Source organism: Cetorhinus maximus, chromosome 2 (assembly GCF_964194155.1).
Source record: "Cetorhinus maximus chromosome 2, sCetMax3.hap1.1, whole genome shotgun sequence".
Lineage (NCBI taxonomy): Eukaryota > Metazoa > Chordata > Chondrichthyes > Lamniformes > Cetorhinidae > Cetorhinus > Cetorhinus maximus.
Genome location: NC_135880.1, coordinates 14,061,412 through 14,084,640, shown reverse-complemented (window position 1 = coordinate 14,084,640; position 23,229 = coordinate 14,061,412). Strand labels below are relative to the sequence as shown.

General features: G+C 43.4%; 1 protein-coding gene across 14 annotated transcripts in view; it reads left to right on the top strand.

Moving 5' to 3' along the window:
• The window catches only part of nek1 (NIMA-related kinase 1), a 166,891-nt gene that overhangs the window by 59,405 nt on the left and 84,257 nt on the right, over positions 1 to 23,229 (top strand). For all 14 annotated transcript variants that reach the window (XM_078560992.1, XM_078560972.1, XM_078560953.1 and 11 more), the window contains 4 exons: positions 1,403 to 1,486; positions 3,860 to 4,056; positions 5,942 to 6,073; positions 13,938 to 14,040. In XM_078560992.1, coding sequence (XP_078417118.1) covers positions 1,403 to 1,486; positions 3,860 to 4,056; positions 5,942 to 6,073; positions 13,938 to 14,040 — 516 coding nt within the window. The remainder of the gene's footprint in view (positions 1 to 1,402; positions 1,487 to 3,859; positions 4,057 to 5,941; positions 6,074 to 13,937; positions 14,041 to 23,229) is intronic.

Below are 23,229 nucleotides of genomic sequence, written 5' to 3'. Positions count from 1 at the left end.
GTAAGTCATGAGGAGGATAGCCTTAGATTACAGGAGGATATAAATGGTTAAGAAGGCATATGGAATACTTTGCCTTTATTAGCCGAGGCATAGAATATAAGAGCAGGGAGCTCATGCTGGAACTGTATAAAACGCTGGTTAGGCCACAGCTAGAGTATTGTGTGCAGTTCTGGAAACCGCATTATAGGAAGGATGTGATTGCACTAGAGAGAGTGCAGAGGAGATTTACCAGGATGTTGCCTGGGCTGGAGAGTTTTAGTTATGAGGAGAGGTTGGATAGACTGGGGTTATTTTCCCTGGAGCAGAGGAGATTGAGGGGGGACATGATTGAGGTGTATAAAATTATGATGGGCATAGATAGGGTAGACAGGAAGGAGCTTTTCTCTTTGGTGGAGGGATCAATAACCAGGGGGCATAGATTTAAGGTAAGGGGCAGGCGGTTTAGAGGGAATGTGAGGAAGAATTTTTTCACTTAGAGGGTGGTGGGAATCTGGAACTTGCAGCCTGAAAGGGTGGTAGAGGCAGAAACCCTCATAACACTGAAGAAGTATTTGGATGTGCACTTCCGAAGCCATGGCATACAAGGCTATGGGCCTCGTGCTGGAAAATGGGATTAGAATAGTTAGGTACTTGTTTGACCGGCGCAGACTCAATGGACTGAAGGGCCTTTTTCTGTGCTGTAGACCTCTGACTCTATGACTCTGTGTCAAAATTGAAGCCATTTGTTAATCAGGAGAGATTCAGTTGCTAATAAGATGCTAATGTGCTCCTGGTGTGACCCTGGAGATTGTAAGCAATCTGGACCCATCCTAAACAGCTGCTACTCCTGCAGAGGCTGATATGGAAAAATGGTGAAATAGAGAGTTTTTTTAAAGGGTACAGAAGGACATGGAGTTTAAAAGTGGGGAATGAGTGGTGAGGGTTACAAGGAAATGACCTGAGATGGTCTTGTCTGTGATTGAGCTAGTGGGTGTCACATGAATTGGATAGGAGAAGCAGTGCATACGGTTTGGAGAGTTTGTATCGAAGGAGATTTTTGGTCAATGCACTGTGGGATGAGGAGCCACTGGTGGTTTTGAGGTGGGGCACTGGGGTGCAGCTCAAATCTTTTGTGGTTATAGGATGGAGAGAGCAGAGCTGGGGATGAGTTGGAAGAGTTTGCAGGGTGGAATTTGGGAATTCTGTGGAGTGACTGTTGAGGCAGCAGGTTGACAAAGGATTTCACTAACCGCTTCCCACCAGGTGCTAATATACATGGAACAATTTCTCTTTCTGATCCTTCATAGTGTTAGCTTTATAGTTGTGGTACTGTGTTTCTAGTTATACTCTGCTGTTGCATGTTCTACTGTTCTCTTCTGTCTCTACCAGAATTATATTCATTAACAGTTTTTTTTAAATATAGGTAGAAAGAATCAACCGAGCCAGAGAACAAGGATGGAGACATGTGCTGGGTGTAGGTGGTTCCTGGGGAAGTGGAGAACATAAGGTAAATTTACAAGATATATTTTAATCTGTTCGGTATTTATTACTGCCTTTTTATTTCTAGCTGCTTTTTTGGTTCTAAATATTTTTGCCCGATTTAAGTTTAATATTTTCTCAAACTGTTTTACTGTGGGCTCGTTTTGAATTGATTCTTGCAATTTAACCTTTTGCAAATGAGACAGCTTTTTCATTGTATTGCTGTCATGTCCTTGGAAAAATTGAGAGGGCAATAAAATAAATCATTGATTTTTAGCATTTGCAGCTTGAAACAGGTGAGTTTATCGTACCTGTATTTAACTTTTATTCATTAATTGGTGTGATAGTGGTACTTTAACTATACAACTTACCAACAGTTAGGCCATTCAAAAGAATGATTTTGTTCTTGCAGATTATGCAAATTTACAGGTGTAGGACATCTCCAGATAAACCTGTTCCTTTTTCAAATATCAGCTCCACTTCCCTGTCATTGTCATCATTCCTGTCAATTCTTTTTCTTCAACAAGCAATCCAGTTATTGTTGTAAGCTGTTGGGCGTAGTTCGGTAATCTTTTTAGGGTATTCATAGCCTTAGGTTGTTCAACAGTAAGCATTTATTGACTACGAGAAACTATATACATAGGTACAGTGAAAGTCCAAGCTAGGAGCTGCCTCCATGCTTGCTTCCACGCACAGCTCCGTCCAACACTACACAGACCCCTTGAAGTGGGCCTTGTGTCCTCTTACATCACTGTGTGGGTGGTACAGTACTCAGCCCCACATTAACCCTTTATGTGCCAGATCCTATACTACGGTTGTCTCCTAAACCATTTATAATATTTGATTCAGTGGCCTTGATCGTTTATTCCAGTACCATGATATCCCTTCGATGAAGAAACTCCACCTGACTTCCCTTCTTAACTAACCTAAGTTTTAGTGCTTGAATGGCTAGTGTCAGTTTAGTTGATCCATATCATCATACTTGCCAACTGTCAACATTTTGCTTGATCGCTGATAAAATTCAACATTGCCCAGGCCTCTTATCTTCTTAACACCACCCTGGCACTAATGAAAGTGATTCTAGATACTGTATTCCGTAGGTAGAAATTTCTTCCCTTGGTATACAGCGACCTGGATCATTTTCATTGCTGCTTGGGGTAGTTTTGAGCAGACCTGGGCCTGTAGAATCCACCAGCAGAAAACCTGGGGAGGAATATAAGGGGGAAAATGGAGAGAAGGGAGGAAATTCTGGAGAGGGAGAATGAGGAAGAAGCTGCAAATAGAAATATGGCCATGGAGGGTTGGAGGAGGGAGGTTGGAAGTAACGCTTTGGGGCCAGTGAGAAAAGTGAGCACTAAGATTATTGAGGAGAGAAAAGAGAGCAAACATAATGCACTGGTGGGGAAAGACTAAGAACAATATGAATTTTCAAAGCTTAAACTTTTATTAGGATACCTAAAGTCATCTTACCACCAAGAAAACCTGTTCATGTGCCATTAATTTTCCCATAGAACTTTAATTCTCTTTGGGCAGCTGAATTTGTGTTCTTAATTTGGAATTGCTTATACAGCATGACGGTCCTTGACATAAAATGCAAAGTGATAACCTAAGCTACCAAGCTCTTAAAACATTTTGTTGATTCCTCAATGACTGAGTCATTAATTCCAGGTTATTAGAGCCTGCTTCTAATAATTAATCTTATTTGGCTGACGATCTATGTGAAACATGCCCCCTGTCTGTCTATGTGGTGTGCCATTTTACCTGAAAATGTTCCAGGTTTGGCCTGGTGCTGGATGGAGTTAACTGGTCTTAGCTGGAGTGATGGGTAGGGGCTATGACGGTACACTCTGAGTTAAGAAGAAAAACGTTTGCCTAGGATTCCAGCTGCAAATCTGCTTCTTTGGATGTCATTTGAGGACTGAATTGAACTTGGGGTGATGGCCCCTCTGCTGAAATTTTCTGCTGACTTCCACTATCCCAATTCTTTGGTGAAAAAATGATAAGGCTCTGGAGGATGGAGGATAGCTGGCAGATATGGAATTGTGTCTCAACAAGACATAGTAATCACTGCAATATAATTATCACAGAGTCGGCTTAAGGAGCTTATAGTGAACCATATAGATCTCATTTCCTTTCTTAAAAAAAAAGTTTAAAATAATGGTGAATTGTAAATTTCATAAGTCAAAGAATCTTGCAGCACTGAAGGAGGCCATTCAGTCCATTGTGCCTGTGCTGACTCTTCAAAAGAGCTAACTGATTGGTTCTATTACCTTACTCTTTCCTTGCCATGTGAACATCCAGTTCCATTTACTAAGTTATCATTTTAAAACTTGTAGACACATTTTTGAACAAGTAGGCTTTTGCTCAGCTTTGAGTTAACTTGAATACATTTTATTTGTAGGTTCCATTCTTTGGTGGAGGAGGTGGAGGTGCTGGAGGCATCTTGCCTGCTCCAGCAGCTAACAGTGCACAACGCTACGAACATTACCATGCTATTCTTGATCAAATCCAACAACAGCAGAAAGAAAACATTAAAGGTTTTGTGGAGAAAGAAATTAGGTGGAAAATAGAGACGCAGCCTAAGGAGCCTGTTTTCAGGTACTTATCCATCCACTGGAAGAAGTGTCAGGGTTTAAATATTCCCTTTCCCGGGTGAGGAAAGAAACTGCATAAAATGCACTTTTTAGTCAATGGTGAACAATTTTTAGTGAAATGGGAGCTAAACTTGTGGGAAGTTATAAATTTTTTTAAACATCACAAAGTGCTGCAAATACAGTGACTGTCTTTGAACATAGCATCACATGTTAAACAGCCAAATATAACAACTGACTTGCTCAAAGGCAGATCCTTCAAACAGCAATGAAATGGGTTTTAGCTGATCAGTTTTGAAGAGTATTGATTGAAGAGGAAATGTTTACCAGTAACACCCCAGTATCAACATCCTGGGGGTTACCATTGACCAGAAACTCCACTGCACTAGCCATATAAATACTTTGGCTACAAGAGCAGGTCAGAGGCTGGAAATTGTGTGGAGTGTAACTCTCTTCCCGACTCACCAAAGCTGGTTCATCATCTGCAAGGCACAAGTCAGGATATGATGGAATTCTCTCCACTTGCCTGGATGAGTGCAGCTCCAACAACATTCCAGGACAAAGCAACCTGCTTGTTTGGCACCCCATTCACCACCTCTAACATCCATTCCCCCCACCACCAATGCATAATGGCAGCAGTGTGTACCATCTACAAGATGCATTGCAGCAACTCACCAAGGCTCCTTCCAAACCTGCAATTCCTACCACCTAGAAGAACAAGGGCATCAGAGGCATGGGAACACCATCACCTGCAAGTTCCCCTCCAAGTAACACACCACTCTGACTTGGAAGTATATCGTTGTTTCTTCACTGTCGCTGGGTCAAAATTCAAGAACTCCCTTCCTAACAGCACTGTGGATGTACTGACACCACATGGACTGCAGCGGTTCAAGAAGGCAGCTCACCGCCACCTTCTCAAGGGCAATTAGAGATAGGCAATAAATGCTGGCCCAGCCAGCGACGCCCACATCCTGTGAAAGAATTAAGAAAAAATGTTCAACAGAATGCTCCCTGAATTTATTTTTTCCCTCAACGCTATGGAATCTTGAACATCTACCTGAAAAGACAGTAGCAGGCAAATAGAGCTTCAGTTTAATATGTATCCAAAGGATGGCAGTTACTGCAGTTTATCATTCCCTGACAATAGCACTGAAGAGTATTGGCTGATGTACTGATACGGGGCTTGAATGCAGTACAATCTTAGAATGCTGCCAGTTGGACCAAGCAGCCAAGTTTTACCTGACTTCAAGATGGATCAACTTTTTAAAGATTTTTAATTCTGTTTGCAGCTCATTGACGAACAGGGCAGTCTTTACCTTTTAAATGTAAAAAGGTTAATGTAAGTCCCCACTTAATTATCAGAGATACCTTACATTTAGAATGATAAAATCTTACAACGCAGAAGAGGAGACCATTCAATTCATTGTGCTTTAGAAAGAGCTGTCCAATTCAGTCCCACACCAGTTCTGAAGATTGGACTCGAAACATTAACTCTGCTTCTCTCTCCACAGATGCTGCCAGACCTGCTGAGTTTTTCCAGCACTGTGGTTTTTATATCAGTCCCACGCCTAACGTTTTCTCGTAACCCTGTGTAAATTAGTTTTCTTTGAAAAGGCAATTGGCCATTTATTTGAAGTTCTAATTCCGCCACCTGTTTGCCCGGTGTGTTCCAAATTTTAAGCACCCTCTGTGTGAGGGGAAGAAACTCTCCTCATATCCCCGTTAGTTCTTTTGCCAATTATTTTCTAACCTCTGGTCACCGACCCACTTGACAGAACAAACAGTTTCTCCCTACTTGCCCTATCAAAACCCCTTATAATTTGGAATATCTCTGTTAGACCACCCCTTAATTTTCTCTGCCTTAAGAAGAATAATTTGTCTGGCTTTTACAGGGGATTGCCAGCAGCTGCAGGCCCTGTGTTCAAAAATGGACCAGGTGGTCTTCACCAGATGCCTGATGCTGAAGCAGTCAGAAGAGAAGTGAAGAGACTTGAAAATGTGGCCAAGCAAGCAAATTCCTACAGGTTTGTTGCTGAAAGAAGCTTTGCTCTACTTTATTCTCAGAAATAAGAACCACTCCATGTGTAAAGGCCATTCGCTGCCTGTGCCTCCTACATTTTAACAAGGAGCCTTATAGAGATCCATTCCTTTTTAATGCAAATACCAGGTTGTCACCATTTTAGATATCTTTCATTTTCATTGGTATTAAAATGGTGGAATTCCACATTTCTATTTGTACTACTGAAGGTGAAGGATGTTGGTGCTGCGAATGAGGACACTTATACACTTTTTGTCTCTTACACTTTAATGTAGATTAAATGCAGGCTAACCTGAACACTGTCTGAGGACAGATTGTGAAGGTTTGTGATAGGCAGTGTTTCAGGAAAAGATTTGTATTTCTCTAGTTTTTCATGTCTCAAATATCTCAAATGTGCTTTGCAGGTATTGAATTAATTTGAATGGCAGTTAAAGTCAACAAATGCAAAACCCATATTGCACAGAGCAAGATTCCTGAAACACCAATGTGACAAGTAAACCTTTTAGTTGAGGGAGAAATCTTGTCCAGGATTCTGGAGCACTCCCTATGTTACTTGAATAGTAACATGTAATTGGCAGACAAGATCTCCGTTTAATGTATATCTTTAAGGATAGCACCTCCCACAATGCAGAACTCCTCCTTCAAAACCATGCAGGAGTGTCACCCTAACTTATGTGCTAGGTTCCTACAGCAAGGCTTCAAACCCTCAATCTTATTCAAAGTTCGAGAGATTAAAGGGATGTAACCGAACCACACAAATCAGAAACATTCTAGTTCTGCTTCAGAACCTGTTTAGAGTTAACTGATCTCCACTGAGAATGCAGGCTAGCAAGGAGAAAAACCAGCCAGTGGTTGTTCTTATTGTTACCCTATAATATCTCCTGGAAGGAAAGTAAATGTTGAATGAAGAAAGGATGAGTTTGGTTGTAAAAACATCCACTATTGACGATCTTGATGCTGTTGACTTTTACACAAGGATAGGCAGTGGACAGGGTATTAGAGAAACCCATATAACTGTCCAGGAGAGGAAAGGGAGAAGAAGTGGGATGAAAGTGCTTGAAGGAAACTATGTATAAAATCAAATTCAGTGCAAGTTCAATTGTTTGCCTTAAAGGGGGGCCTAGTAGTGGTGGTTGATGTAAATTGATGAAGAATTGAGAGTCTTCAAGTTTTTATTTTTGGGTGAGTTCTACTTTGTCACAGAAATGAAGCCAAGTCCAATGTGAATCATGTAAATTAAAGTGAGTCTTTCTTGCCTTGAGACTGACTATTGGCAGTGAGCAGGAGATTGATGGTAATAGGGTAAACAGTGAGGCAACCACTGCTTCAAGACTGCCTTGAAAATTCTGGTGGGAAATCTGAGTGGATATGGAGTTTCCACTCTGTGAAGAACACATCATGCAAACAAATACTACAGATGTAGACTTCACAGTAATTTGACTCAGAGGGCGGAATCGTCGCAGATTTGCAGCAAGTGTGGTAGTGGGCCGTTTTACCCGCTGACCGCAATGGCGGCTTCTCATGCCATATCGTCCCAAACCCGCCACTTAAGTTATGCATTACTGGGAAACGTGCTGTTTCCATGGTGTGCGGTCTCTCGTCCACCCGCCCACCAAGCCATCATCTCGCCGCTGCTTCACGCCGGTTGCCATGTTTAAAATCCAATTACGTGCACACTTCTTAGTGCTTCTGGCCCATGTCTGCTGTAAAGAAGACATGACCCCTGAAAGGCAAAAGGACCGCAGCCTCAGGTTCAGTGACGCGTTCCTAGAACGTCTTTAGGACGCGCAGTGGAGGCTCGCTGTGATGTCTTCTACCCCTGCTATGGCTGCAAGATGGGCAGCAACATCACCAATCAGGCTTGGGAGGTGGTGGCAGCAGTGGTTAGCGCCAGTGCCCTGCAAAAGAGGACAGCCACCCAGTGCCGCAACAGGATGAATGATCATCTCCGTTCCACTCGAGTAAGTGACTCTTCTCATTGTTCACCACTCTCGAGCTCTCAAACCCATCACACATTCACAGGGCAGCCTGTCCATGGGACCACTCACCACCCACACACATCAGGCATCCTGCTTGCACCTTCCCCATCTCTATTCATGAAGGACAAGCTGGCACACAACAAGGAGAGGCCACAGACCAGTGGAGGAATGCCTGAAATCAACATCCTCACGGACTTTGAAAACAGAGCCATCCAGTGGCCGGCAAGAATCTGGACCGTTCCTGTGCTGATGGTGAGGTCCGCGGTGCTCTACTAAGTGAGGACCCAGCAGTGCAACATACATCAGACAACCATGCTGTGAGTGATGTGTCCTGTTTCACAGGCTGTTGCCATGCATTAATTATCCCTCCTTGCTTTCACAGTCACATCTGAGTCCACGACCCAGGCCACCAATCAAGCCCCGAAGGCACCCTCCTTGAAGTCCCGTCACAGCGCGCACCCACACCCTCCACCAGTGCAGAGAGCCACACCTTGGTGAGACCTAGCTTTAAAGTAGCCTTGGGATCACAATCTAGTGAGCACATCGCACTTTCTGATGCACAGCAGGTGGAGGCAGGGTCTTCCCAGGTGTCCAGCACTCAGAAGACTGCTGGAGGCCAGAAATTTGCTGAGAAAAAACAAAATACTGTGGATGCTGGAAATCCAAAATTAAAACGCAAAATGCTGGGAAAAACTCAACAGGTCTGACGGTATCTGTGGAGAGAGAAATGGCGTTAATGTTTCAAGTCCGTATGACGCTTCTTCAAAGCTAGAGAGGAGTAGAAATGAGATGGAATTTATCCTGTTGGAGGGAGTGGAGCAGGTAAAGCAGGATAGAAAGTCAGTGATAGGTCGGGGCAAAAGAGAGATTGACAAAGATATCATGGACACAAGACAAAGGAAGTGTTAATGGTAGTGGTGAAGACTAAAGAAGGTGCTGATAGTGGCATTAAGGTTAGAAAGCCAAATGTATTAATGGCAGAACAAGGGTCAGCACACTGTGAAAGAACAGATTAAACAAGTGACAGATGGTCCTATGGGGGTTGCAGGGGGAGGGGTTAGTAGTTGGGGGGTAAAAAGGGATTAAAAATGAATAAAAGTAAAGATGAAAATAAAAATAAGTAAATAAAAAATAAAATGTAAAATAAATTTTAAAAAATGAAAAAATAAAAAAGGGGATTAGTATAAATTCCATCTCATTTCTACTCATTAGCTCTGAAGAAGTCATACAGGCTCTAAACGTTAACTCTGTTTTTCTCTCCATAGATGCTGTCAGACCTGTTGAGGTTTTTTTCAGCATTTTCTGTTTTTATTTCAGAAATTTGCTGAGTCTGAGTCAGATGTCAAACCTCTGGACTCAGTCATGTCACAGTTGCTGCAGCTGCAATGGTAAGCTAGGGAACATCAGGAAGGGATGTCTGCTCCACTCCTCAAATTACAAGGCACGATGGAGGAGTCTGTCCACCTTCAGGCTGAGGTGATAGTATTGGCATATCAACGCTCTGAGGGCAACACTAGTAGGATGGCAGCCGCCATGGAGACCTTGGTCCAGGACGTGTCTCCTGCACTGCTGCACAGGCTGAACTCCAAAGCTGATGCCGCATTTGGCCTTCAACAATGTGTACGCAAGAGGAGTACGGTGCAGCTTGATCCCACTCCAGCTACCCATTCTTCTTAAGGAGTCACCCAGGGACTCTTGGGCACCCATAGGGAGGAGGACCAGCAGGTGCACACCCCAGGGTCATCCACCCAGGTGACTGAGAGTGGCTGGTCCATCCGACTCCTGTCTTCCTGTGACTCCAGCAGCTCCAGCACCACAGGTAGAGGATGGTACTACCGTTACACAGCAGGACCCTGAAAGCAGGCTGGGGTCCTCCAGAGGATGCCAGCCAAGGCCATCACAGACGGGCCATAGCAGGCAGCAGGCCGTGGATGTCCAGGGAGCACCAAGACGTAGGGGCAGAGTTAGGAAGATTATGATGGTGTAGTTGCAAACCTGGGCACAGATGTTAATCACTTGTACATAATGTTCACTATTGTCAATAAACTCCCAAGAACATCTCCCTGCATGTGGCTCCTTGTTCTGATGGGCAGTGTTTGTGTCACTCAGATATGAAACCTTTCTGCACAAGATAAAGGCAGGTGTCTCAGTCCAGGGCCTCTTCCCTGTGCTTTGTGCAGCTTTTGACCCAGAGTGATGGTCCGGCCTCGTGCTCCGTGGACAGATTGCTGATGCTTGCACCTTGATGGTGCTTGTTATTGCTGCCAGAATGTCGTGGGCAGGCATCAAGGAGTGCTGTCATTCTCTGTGTGCTCTCAGCGCCTTTAAGGTGGGGCTGGTCCCCATCTCTTCAGCAAAGGTATAATGAGGCTCAAGTTGCAACTCGTAACTTGGTGGAGCAAACCATCGAGATGCTGAAAATGAGGTTTTTAAAGATGCTTTTAAAGTTTCATGGCTGTGTGTCTGTATGATTTGACCCTGATCACAGAGCGCTAGCGAGCTGCCCTCGGCCAGACAGGAGTCAGACATTCTCAGAGGCTATGTGAAGATCTATGGAGTGTCCTCACTGCATGTTGTCATTGTTCTCCTGCAATCAAGCAACTATTTGGGCTTCCACGCATCTCCATGACAGGAACATTATCATAGAGGGTATGTGCACTGCCATAAGCCAGACTAGAGTCAAGTGTTCACAGATGCAATGTGAGGATCTTATGCAGTGAGGAGACACCATATCGTTGTCATCTTCCACAAATTGAGCAGCTATGAGGGCCTCCTGAGTGTGCCTACCTTGTCCAGCCATTGCAAGGCCCTCATCGCAATCATCGTCGTCTTAGAGGACCTTCTCACCCTCATCACCATTGACGTTGTCCTCATCGGAGGAGGTTTGCAGCTCCTGCATCTCCTTCTCAGCAAGCTCCTCTGCCCGTTGCAAGTGCCAGGTTGTAAAGGGTGCAGCCGGTGACGACGATGCCTCTGTGGGCTATGTTGGAGGGCTCCACCTGACCAGAACTTTGTGTTCAGCATCCCAATGGTTTGCTCCATCAAGTTGCGAGTTGGAGCATGAGCCTCATTATGCCGTCGCTCTGCTGCAGTCTGAGACTGTCACATGGTTGTCATCAGCCCCCTTGTCCCTGAGGAGTCATCCCTGCAACCTCTGTGGTCCCTGGAAGATGTCACAGATCTCTGACCGACTGAGAATGTAGGAGTCATGCACTCTCCCTGGAAACCGTGCACAGTCCTGCAGGATGTGTTTGTGGCAAATCTCACTCTTGCGTCCGGGTGAAATGCACAAAGTTGTGTGCCCACGCAAGGATGGTATCCGTGACCTCATGGATGCATTTGTGGGTGGAGGCTTGTGATATCCCACAGACGTCACCTGTGGAGCCCTGAAAGGAACCACAGGCATAGACATTGTATGCCATTGTCACTTTCATGGCCATGGGCAGTGGATGCTCTCCATGTCCACGTGATGCCAAATCCTGCAGTAGCTGGCAGATGTGACTGACCGGTTCCCTAAACATGCGCAGTCTTCACCAACACTGGTTCTCAGTCATCTGCAGGAATGAAAGGTAGCATCTGTAGACCCTGGGTCCAGCTAGGCGCTGACCAGTGATGGCTCGCCATGGCTCTTTGACAGCGTGTGTGGGGGCCCCAGCCTCCCCTTCTTCTAGAGGGTTCTGCTCCTCCCTCTGCGCAGCCAGGCACCTCAGTCACTCTCTTCTCTGTCATCTTCACCCTCTGTATGCCACAAGGCATGCAACTAGTTCACCAGGTTCCGTGATTCTGATGTACTCGACTCTTCCTGCTGGATGAAAATGAAAGAGAGAGATGCGTGGGTTAGCATGGGTGTACTAAGAACCTCTCTTTAGTTAAGTGTGAAGGCAGCTTAACACATCCCGGAGAGTGATGGCCAGAGAAAAGTGCGCTGCATGGCTGCCTGAAACCCCACCTTCCTCTGCCCCACTCCACCTGACTGATTGGCAGCAGCTTTGCCCATTGGACTGCATGCTGTGCTCTCAGCTCAGGCACAGACATTCTCCTAACCCACACTGCAAGGCTGCACTGTTAGCTTGAAGCATGGGAGAGACTGGTCCAAACCGGGATGATGACATTGCAAGGGGCTGTGAGCGCCTCCACCTGTGACTGCTCCATGGCCAGCTTTAGCAAGGAGAGTGTACAACATACCCAGTCATCCAACTGTTCTGCAGTCCACTAAAACGCTCATTACTTTGCAGTCTGTGCCCGAGGAGTGAAAAGCTCTGGAGCACTTAGTGACCTTTTGATGCTTCTGTGTTGCTTGAGTGGGCAGATACGCTAGAGGTCCGACTCAATCATATCAATGTTCAGGCTGTGATGTTCAGGCAATGTTCAACCGTCTCGGCTGCAAAGGAATGGTCACTTTTTATACAAGGTTTCCCTAATGCGTGGCCGCTTCCTTTGCCTGCCCCTCCCCGCACGTGCTTGTGCACTACCTTCAATCACAGGGTAGCCTTTGACCCCTCCCCCCAGCACCTCAGCCTTGGAGTCCAACAGGCACCCCTCATTTGTGCTCCGCAACATTACTGTGCACACACCTCAAGAGTTTCCCTCAAAGCGCACGCCTTTTATATGCTGTTGCGAAATCGCTGACATGGGCTAATAGCCGGTGGGGGGGGGATTGGGGGAAATGAGTCTGGCGGGCTAGCCTTACAATGATATGCTGATGTATTACAATGAGGTTCCTGACATCTGCTGGTGGGAAATGTGGCCCGCCAACGACGGGCTGAGCAGATGATTGCAAACTGGTTTCACGATGTTGTGAAACCGGTTTTTGGCCTTCTCGCCATATTGTCCGTTTGTGCCACTGAACACACCCGGCGCCAGTGGACATGGATGATTCCAACCGAAGTCTCTGAAGTGTGGTTTTTGCATGTCGGATTTCCGATTCCTGGTGTATCCTCTGCCAAGACCAAGGTATCTTATGCTGAGGGGCAGTTGATCTAGTTCAAGTTGATGCTGCCAGCATGAAAAAGTTATGCCGATCCTGAACTTTGTTTCTGTGTGAGTTGTGCCAAAGAGAGAAACTGAAAAGCTATTTATAAATGGATAAATGCCCGTAGACAAACCAGTTATTTATATTAAATCAAAATACTATAGATGCTGGAAATATGAAATAAAAGCAGAAAATGCTAGAACAGCTCAGCAGGTCAGGCCGCATCTGTCGTGAGAGAAACAGGGTTAATGTCAATTCTGTTTCTCTTTCTGCAGTTGCTGTCAGACCTGTTTGAGTATTTCGAGTTATTTATAAGTGACTTGCACCTTTTCTACTTTGCATACCTATTGTATTTGAGAAAACTTTCTTTGAATCTTTTAAAATCGTAGCTGTGAAAAGTAGAACAGACCTTGCACCTCTTTGAGGTTAATATTCCCAACCCCTACAACCTCTCTCAAATTGAAGTTTGTTCATTGTATGATGTAGAAATGCGCATAGTTATGCCACCAAGCCACCTACCTATAATGTCCATGTTCAAAACATATTCCATTGTATACAATAGTAAATCTGTGTAGGGTTATTTTTGGAAATGCAAGTTTGGTTTCCTGGATTGTCGTAAAACTCAACTGATGAATACCATCCGTTCCTATTCAGTCTAGCCTATGCAAGTCCAGTTCCATGCTGCTTGGTTATCTCTTAAAGCTCTCTGTGCAACTTACCCACTTGTATGACAAAAAAAAGGAATCTCACAGAAATTAAGGAAGTGATTGTACCTCAGCTGTTAGTATAAATATATGTGTGTGTATAAATACAATGAGTATTAATTTATTTGCACTCCTATAAAACTGACTTCTTGTAATGAAGCTTTTTTTTTTACATTTTGCTATCTATTTATCCAGACAGCGAGGATATGCAGCTGCAGAAAGGGCAAAGCAAGTAGAAGAATTTTGGCAGCGAAAGCGGGAAGCATTACAGAATAAAGCACGTGGTGAAGGACACTTGGTATGAAACTTTTGGTTCCGTTTTCTTTTCTAAACTGTTGAGAGAGGTACAATGGGTTAATTGCATGATGTTGGTGCATGCCACTGTTTTCATAGCCTCTTTGCATCTGCACTTTTAATTCCTCGGTCAGGGGAGTAATTATGTGGAATCGCGGTATCCTCCATAGTGAAAGAGGAGGTAGTTGAGACTCTGGATAGACTAAAATTTGATAATTAGGAGGTATTAGAAATGCTGGCTTTATTTAAAGTTGATGTCGCCAGGACTGGAAGGGATGCATCCGTGGATGCTGAGGGAAGTAAGGGTGGAAATTGCAGAGGAACTAGCTTCAAATTCTCCTTGTACACGGGGTAGGGGGGATTGGTGCCAGAGGACTGGGGAATTACAAATGTTTACGCCCTTATCCAAAAAAGGGTGAAAGGTTAAACCCTGCAGCTACTGGCCAGTCAGTTTAACCTTAGTGGTGAGAAAGCTTTTAGAGATGATGATCTGAGACAAAATTAACAGTCTCTTTGACAAGTGTGAGTAAATTGGGGAAAAGAAGCTCAGATTTATTCAAATCAAATCATGTTTAACTGACTTGTTTTAGTTTTTAGATGAGGTAACAGAGATGGTTAATGAGGTTGATATAATGTCAGTGGACTTCTAGAAGTGTTTGATAAAGTGCCACATAATAGACTTGCCAGCAAAGTTAGAGCTCATGGAATAAAAGGGGCAGTAGCAACATGGATACAAAATTGGCTGTGTGATTGGAAACAGAAAAAGGTGGTGAACGTTTGCTTTTCAAACTGAAAGAAGATCTACCATGATTTGGTGTAGAACCACTGTTTTTCTTGATTTTTTTTTCTTTATTCTTTCATGGGATGTGGGCATTGCTAACAAGGCCAGCATTTGTTGTCCATCCCTAATTGCCTTTGAACTAGGCCATTTCAGATGGCAATGAAGAGTGGGTCTGGAGTCAGACCAGGTAAGAATGGGAGATTTCCTTTCCCAAAAGACATTAGTGAACCAGATTTTTTTTAATGACAATCGATGATAGCTTCATGGCCATCATTATTGAAACTAGATTTCAGATTTTATTAACGGAATTAATTTAATCCACAAGCTGCCTTGGTGGAATTTGAACCCAGGACTCCTGGGCATTAGTCTGGGCCCTTGGATAACTGGTCCAATCACATTACTGCTATGCCACAGTCTCCCCTGGTGAACTATTTGGGTGTGCAGGGCACAATTTCAAAATTTTCAGACGGCACGAAATGTGGAACTGTGGTGAACTGTGAGGAGGATTTCTCCTGGGCCCAAGAGTTTGAATTGGAGCAGGTGGTAGAATACAGATATTGACAGCTACTGATGGATATCGTACCTGTCATTCTGAGATTTGTTGTTTCTCTATAACTGCAGCAAAAAATGCAAGTGAGGGTGTGCAATATTGCCCTGGCTGTCGCAGCATCTTTTATCTTGAACTTAGAGCTTTAATTGTGCTGTCTTTTGGACTGACCAACAAAATTTGTCAGCATAACTGACAAGTTGGAATGTGACATCTATTGGAATTTTAAATCCAGAACCAGACTGGATCTCTTTGCCATGCCACTAGACTACTTTTTGGGGAAAAGAACAAAACCGTAGATCTTCCATTTTAACTTTAGGAAGATTCTTGGGCCCTTTTAACAGAAGGAGGATAGTGATGGAGATGAAGAGGATATGCAGAGAGGTGTTTTTAGTAGGACAAGCAAGGAGAGGCAATATAAAGAGAAGGGCACAATTGTAAACAGGGTGCAGGAAAAGATGAACCTGGCGAGAAGATATTTACAAATTGTTGAAGGTGGCAGGGCAGGTTGAAAGCGGTTAATAAAGCATACAGAATCCTGGGCTTTGGACGTGGGGGCTTAGCTTATAAAAGCAAGGAAGCTGTGACAAGCCTTTGTAAAACTCTGGTTCAGCCTCAACTGGAGTATTGTGTCTAATTCTGGGCACCACATTTTAGGACTGATCTCAAGGCTTTAGAGAAGATGCAGAAAAAATCTGAGGACGGTTCCAGGGATGAGGGACTTCAGTTATATGGATAGATTGGAGAAACTGGAATTCTTCTCTTTTTTAAGAGAAGGTTGAGAGGAGATTTGATGGAAGTGTTCAAAATCATGAGTTTGGACAGGGTGGATTGAGAAAAAGTTTCCATTGGCTGAAGGGTCCAAGAACCAGAGGACAACAGACAATTTAATGCTTTTTTTTTAAAAGCGCATGGCTGCATTGAGTGCTAGAAAGAAGAGCAAGAAATTGCTTAAGAAAAAAACTAGCTTCCTAGAGGAAGAAGTAGTACTATATTACAAAAGAGCAGACAATGAGAAATACAAAGACAAGTTTACAATGCATGTATATAAGTGCACAAAGTGTGGTGAATAAGGTTGGTGAGCTAAAGCAAAAGTAGCCATGTGGGAATATGGTATAGTGGCAATAACGGAAACTTGGCCTAACAATGATGAGGACTGAGTGCTTAATATTCAAGGATAAGTGTTCATAAAAGATAGGGAAGGAGAAAAAGTAGGTGTTGTAGCAGTACTCATTAAGGGAGAATTGCAGTGTTGGAAAGAGGATGTTTTTGAGGGGGCAAAATCAGAATCCATTTGGTTAGAGTTGAGGCATAAAGGGGATGATCACTCGACTGGGGGTATTCTACAGGCATCCAAATAGAGAGAGAGAGAGTTAGAAAGACAAATCTTCTGGGAAATCAGATGTGCGAGAACTATAAAATAGTGAAATTGGTGAACTTCAATGACCTAAATAGTGATTGAGATAATGTTACAGGGTAAAGAGTGGGACATATTTCTGAAAAGTGTTCAGGAGCGCTCCCTTGACCAGTATGTTCTCAGTTCAACTAGGAAGGAGGCATTGTTAGATCTAGTGCTGAGGAATGAGGTGGACCAAATATCTGTGGGGGAAGACGGGTAAAAGTGATCATCATATCATAAGATTTAGATCAGTAATGGAGAAGAGCAAGGGGCAATCTAAAGTAGGACTTCTAAGTTGGAAGAAGGCCCATTTCAATGGAATGAGAAGGGATTTATCATGGATAAAATGGAACCAAAGATTGACAGGACAAACTAACGGAGCTATGGGTGATCTTTGAGGAGATGCTTAAGATACAATTTCAACAAGGATGAAAGATAAGGGAACCAAAACCAGGGCTCCTTGGATGACGAAGGAGATAGAGAATATGATGAGACAAAAAAACAGATGGTGTATGAAGCATATCAGGTGAATTCTTCGAGCGCGAATCAGACCAAATACAAAAAGTTGAGAGGGATATGAAGAAGAAATTACGACAGGCAAAGAGAGAATATAAGAATAGAATGTTAGTTAACATAAAAGGGAACCCAGAAATCTTCTCTCGACATGTGAATAGTAAGTGTGTAGTAAGAGGTGTGGTGGGCCCGACTGGGGACAAAAAGAGTGATATATGCTTAAGGGCACAGGGTAAGGCTTGTATTGTTGTTTACTAAGGAAGAGGATGCTGACAAAATATCAGTAGAAGCAGCGATTGTAGAGGGTAATGGTTGGGATGAAAAATTGGGAAGGATGTACTGGGAAGGCTGGCTATGCTGTGATAAGTTGCCTGGTCCAGATGGCTTGCATCCCAGGTTGCTAGAGGGAGTGGGAACAGCAGAAGGACTTGCCATAATCTTCCAAACTTCCCTAGATATAGGGGGGGTGCTAGGAGACTGGAAAGTGGCATATGTGATGCATGTTTGAAGAAGGGTGCAAGGACATTCCTAGGAACTACAGGCCAGTATGTTTAACATCAGTGGTGAGTAAGGTTTTAGAAACAGTAATTAAGGCAAAAATCAGCAGGCACTTGGAGAGGTTTGAGTTAATTAAGGAGAGCCAGAATGGATTTGTAAAAGGCAGATCGTGCTTGACTAATTGAATTTTTTGATGGAGAGAAGGTTAATGAAGGGAATGCAGTGGATGTTGTTTATAAGAATTTGACGAAAGCTTTGACAAAGTGCCAATTAAAAGTCTGTTTAATAAAACAGGTTCATGGCATAGAAGGCTGAATGTCAGCTTGGATTTAAAAAGTTGACTTGAGAACAGAAAACAGCCAATCCTGGTAAATGAATGTTTTTCAGACAAATGGTAGATAGTGCTCCCCAAGGTTCAGTGCTCGGACCACTGTTTTTTACATGTAAATGACTTGGGTTTTGGAATACAGAGTAAAATTTCAAAATTTGCCTATGATACCAAACTTGGAGGTGTGGGAAACAATGAGGATGATACCAATTGACAAATAGGACATGGGTGAGCTAGTAGAATGAGCAGACATGTGGCAGATGGTATTTAATACATAGAGGTGTGGTGGGGGATCTTCGTTTTGGCAGAAGGAAGAGGGAGAGGCAACATAGGCTCACTGACACTGTTCTAAAGTGTGTGCAGAGGCAGAGACCTGGGGGTTCATGTTTTTTTTAATCATTCATGGGATGTAGGTGTCACTGGCTAGGCCAACATTTATTGCCCATCCTTAATTGTCCTCGAGAAGCTAGTGGTGAGCTGCCTTGAACTGCTGCAGTCTATCTGGTATAGGTACACTGCAAGTGCTGTTAGGGAGGGAACTCCAGGATCTTGACCCAGCAACAGTGAAGAAACAGCTATATACTTCCAAGTAAGGATGGTTAGTGGCTTGGAGGGGGAACTTGCAGGTAATCGTGTCCCCATTCGCCTGTTGTCTTTGTCCTTCTGGGTAGTAGTGGTCGTGGGTTTGGTAGATGCTGTCTGAGGAGACTTGGTGAGTTTCTGCAGTGCATCTTGTAGATGGTCCACACTGCTGCCACTGTGCGTCGGTGGTGGAGGGAGTGAATGTTTATGGATGGGGTGCCAATCAAGTGGGCTGCTTTGTCCTGGATGGTGTCAAGCTTCTCGAGTGTTGTTGGAGCTGCACTCATCTAGGCACTCCTGACTTGTGCCTTGTAGATGGTCGATAGGCTTTGGGGAGTCAGAAGGTGATTTACTTGATGCAGGTTTCCTAGTCTCTGACCTGCTCTTGTAGCCACAGTATTTATATGGCTGGTCCAGTTCAGTTTCTGGTCAATGGTAATCCCCCAGGATGATGGTGCACAGACCTTTGAAGATGGCAGAACGTGTTGAGAAAGTGGTTGGCAAAGCAGATGGAATTTTGGGCTTCATAAATAGAGATATTGAATACAAAACAGGGAACTTATGCTGAACCTTTATAAGGCTCTGATTAGGTGCCAACATGAGTAAGCAACCATTTCTGGTCAATGTACTTTGCAGAATGACCTGAGGGTCCATGAGAGGGCGCAAAGAAGATTTGCCAGAATGGTTCCAGGGATTTGGGATTCCAGCTACAAGGTTAGGCTGGAGAATCCAAGGTTGTTCTTAGAGCAAAGGAGGTTGAGAGGAGATTCGATAGAGGTGTACAAGATTTGACAGGTTTAGATAACTTAGACAAAGAAAAACTGTTCCCATTATCTGGTGGTATAAGGACTGGGGGACACAGGTTTAAGATTTTGGGCAAATGCTACTGGGTTGTATCTTAGGCAGAGAGTGGTAAGACCTGGAGCTCACTATTTATGAGGGTGGTGGAATTGGAGAAGTGAATGATTTCAAAAGGAAATCGGATGGACACTTGGAAGTAAACTTGCAGGACTGCGGGGGTAGAAGGGTGGAATGGGACTGACTAGATTGCTCTAGAGAGCGGGCATGAACTCGATGTACTAAATGGCCTTCTTCTGTGCCCTATGTGAACATTTAAGATGGTTGGCAAAGGAAGCAATGGTGACATGAGGAAAAGTTTTCTAAGGCAGCGAGTGGCTAGAGTCTGGTCTGCACAACTTGAGAGTGTGGCAAAGGCAGGTGCAATCAGGGCTTTCAAAAGGGAATTGGAAAAGCGCCTGAAGAGAGAATTTCCAGGCTTATGGAGAAGAAGTGGGACTTGCTAAATTGCACTTGTAGAGAGCTGGAACGCACAGGTCAATAAAAATAATTGGAACTGACTAATGCATGGACTAGTTGAGACAAATAGCATTTAAGCAAAAGCTAGATAATTGAGTGGGAAGCAATTAGAAGAATTTGGTTGTGGGATAGATGAAATATATTGGGAGAAAATTCATCTGGAGCAGGGACCAACTGGATTGAATGGCCTGTTTCTGTGCTTTTAATTCTGTTAAAAGTATGCGTGACACACAGGAGGCAGTCTAACTCCACTGAATAGCCAAACCAACTTTACAAAGTTTGCAGAAGGTTCATTGAACTTCCAGTATGATATCTACACTTGCCCAGTGCTCATTTAAATGTTTCAAGGATGTGTAGTACTTTTAAAGATATTTAAAACCTTGTAGCCAGCACTTGCATGAGAGTACATGCATCACTTCAGGGCCCGAGAGTATGAATTGGAGCCAGGTGGTAGGAAGTAAGTATTGTCAGCTACTGATGCACATTGTATTGATCATTCTGCGGTTGGTCATTTTTCTATAACTGTAACTAAAAAGTCATGAGAGGTGTGCAATAGTACTCTCGCTGTTGCATCAACTTTTATTTTGAACTCAGAGCTTTAATCATGCTGTCTTTGGGACTGATGAACAAAATGTGTCAGCACAGCTGACAAGTTGGAATGTGACATCTATTGGAATTTAAAATCCAGAACCATGAATGTTTAAGACGGATCTCTTTGCCATGCCACCAGACTACATTTTGGGGAAAAGACAAAGTTGTAAATCTTCTGTTTTAACTTTAGGAAGATTGTTTACTCCTCTAACAGCATCTTATACTTGGTCTTCTGTGAGAGATTGGGGATGCGCAATAAATGCTGGCCTTGCCAATGAGGCCCATATCCCATGAAAGAATTAAAAAAAGACAATTTAGGATTGATGGTTTGTACCCGCCAAAATTGCATGTGGTGGCTGTGAAGTAATTCGTAGGGACTCAAGTTGCAGAATGATTACATAAAGCTCTCCATTGTCTAAGAGATGTTGAACAATTAACAGTTCAGAATAGGGCTCAGATCTTTTCAGAATTTACTTTTTTTACCCCCCTGCATGGTATTAACAAATATGATATACTCTGAAATAAGAGGGTTACTAGCCTGGGAATTATTGCCTCAAACATCAGTATATGCGCATTCACCATGTTCTGTAATAATCCTTTGCTAGGTTTCAAGTGGTGCCTTGAATAGGCGAATGCTCTGTTAATATAGGAAACAGGAGAGTCGTGTGAATGTATCACGTCACAAACATGAAATTTAGAATTTTCTGTTTTCTATCTTGGAAGCATGATTAGCTTACTCATTTCTATTTTAAATGCTGGCATGCTTATGTTAAGCATTTGACCCTGAAAAAAATAAGTTTTATATGAAATATATTTGATCATTTTGTTTGCAATCGTTTAATAATTCTGAATAAATAACTGCGTTGGCAAATTTTTTCAGCAGCAATTACTGATTAAAAAGTTTTTACTTTATTCCTCCATCCCAAAAGTTGACAGTGCCAGTTTGATTTTGTTACAGAGAGATGATCAAACTGATTGTGAAACCTCGTGATGTCTAAGCTAATTTACAACATTTACAGAGATTACTGAAGGAAGTGCTTTCTTCTGTCTCATGAAAGTGCTGTAACCACATGGTTGATAAGTTGTATTCACGCCAGTACATTCCAGTGGATTTGTTAATATTGACAGTATTTTAGGCAGATTATTTTTATTCTGTAAATTGTAAGTTACAAAATTGCTAGTGGTAAAATGCTTGAAACAGATTATACAGGCATTGCCATACACCTATTATCACTCCTTCGATAAACCAGAGTGTCATGTTCTAACACAAGCAGGAATTTATATCCTTTAGATAAGAAAAGCAAATATATATCAAAACTTTATATTTAAATGTAGCGCATCAATTATATTGTTGTAAAATGTTAACATTCTACAAACTGCTTTCTTAGCAAAACTGATGCAGTTTAGTTCATTTTTATTATACCCATTGCTTGCATTCTACATTTGGCAACTATTTAGTCAGTTTATGAGCTAGGGGTTATGTACTGTGATGATAGACGCCTTAAGTAACTTGCGGCCCAGCACATTTAAATGAATTTACGAGTTACATTTGTGCCAAAAAGAGAGAATCTGACCATCTCTTCTTGATGTTCCACACAACATTACCAGCATGGAATCTCCCACCATTAACATCCTGGGGACTACCATTGACCAGAAACTGAACTGGACCAGCCATATAAATAATGTGGCTACAAGGGTAGGTGAGAGGCTGGGAATTCTCTGACAAGTAACTCACCACCTGAATCCCTGAAGTCTGCCCACCATTTGCAAGGCACAAGTCAGGAATGTGATGGAATATTCTCCACTTGCCTAGATGAGTGCAGCTCCCATACCCAGGAAGCTCGACATCATCCAGGTGAAAGTAGCCTGCTTCATTTGCACCAAATCCACCACCTCCAACATCCGCTCCCTCCACCACCAATGCACAGTAGCAGCAGTGTGTACCAAATACAAGATGCATTGTAGTAACTCAGCAAGATTCCTTAGACAGCTCCTTCCAAACCCGCAACCTCTACCACCTGGAAGGACGAGGGCAGCATATGCATGGGAACACCACAAACTGCAAGTTGCCCTCCAAGCCACTCACCATCCTGACTTGAAAATATATCGCAGCTCCTTCACTACCTTTGGATCAAAATCCTGGAACTCCCTCCCTAATAGCACTGTGGGTTTACCTACACCACATGGGCTGCAGAAGTTCAAGAAGGTGGCTCAGCACCACCTTTTCAAGGGCAATTAGGGTTGGGCAATAAAAATGCTAGCCTAGTCAGCAATGTGCACATTCTGTGAAAGAATTTTTAAAAAACTTCACCACCACTGACAGCAATGAGTACCATCTACAAGATGCACTGCAGCAACTCATCAAGACTCTTTCGACAGCACCTTCTGAATCTTTGACCTTTGCCACCTAGAAGGATAAGGGCTGAAAACGCGTGGAAACACCACCACCTGCAACTTTCCCTTCAAGCCACACCACCATCCTGACTTGAAACTACATCATTGTTCCTTCACTTGTCACTGGATCAAAATTCTGGAATTCCCTTCCTAACAGCACTCTGGGTGTACTTGCACCACATGGACTACAACGGTTCAAGAAAGTGGCTCACCTCCACCTCCTCGAGGCCAATTAGAGATGGG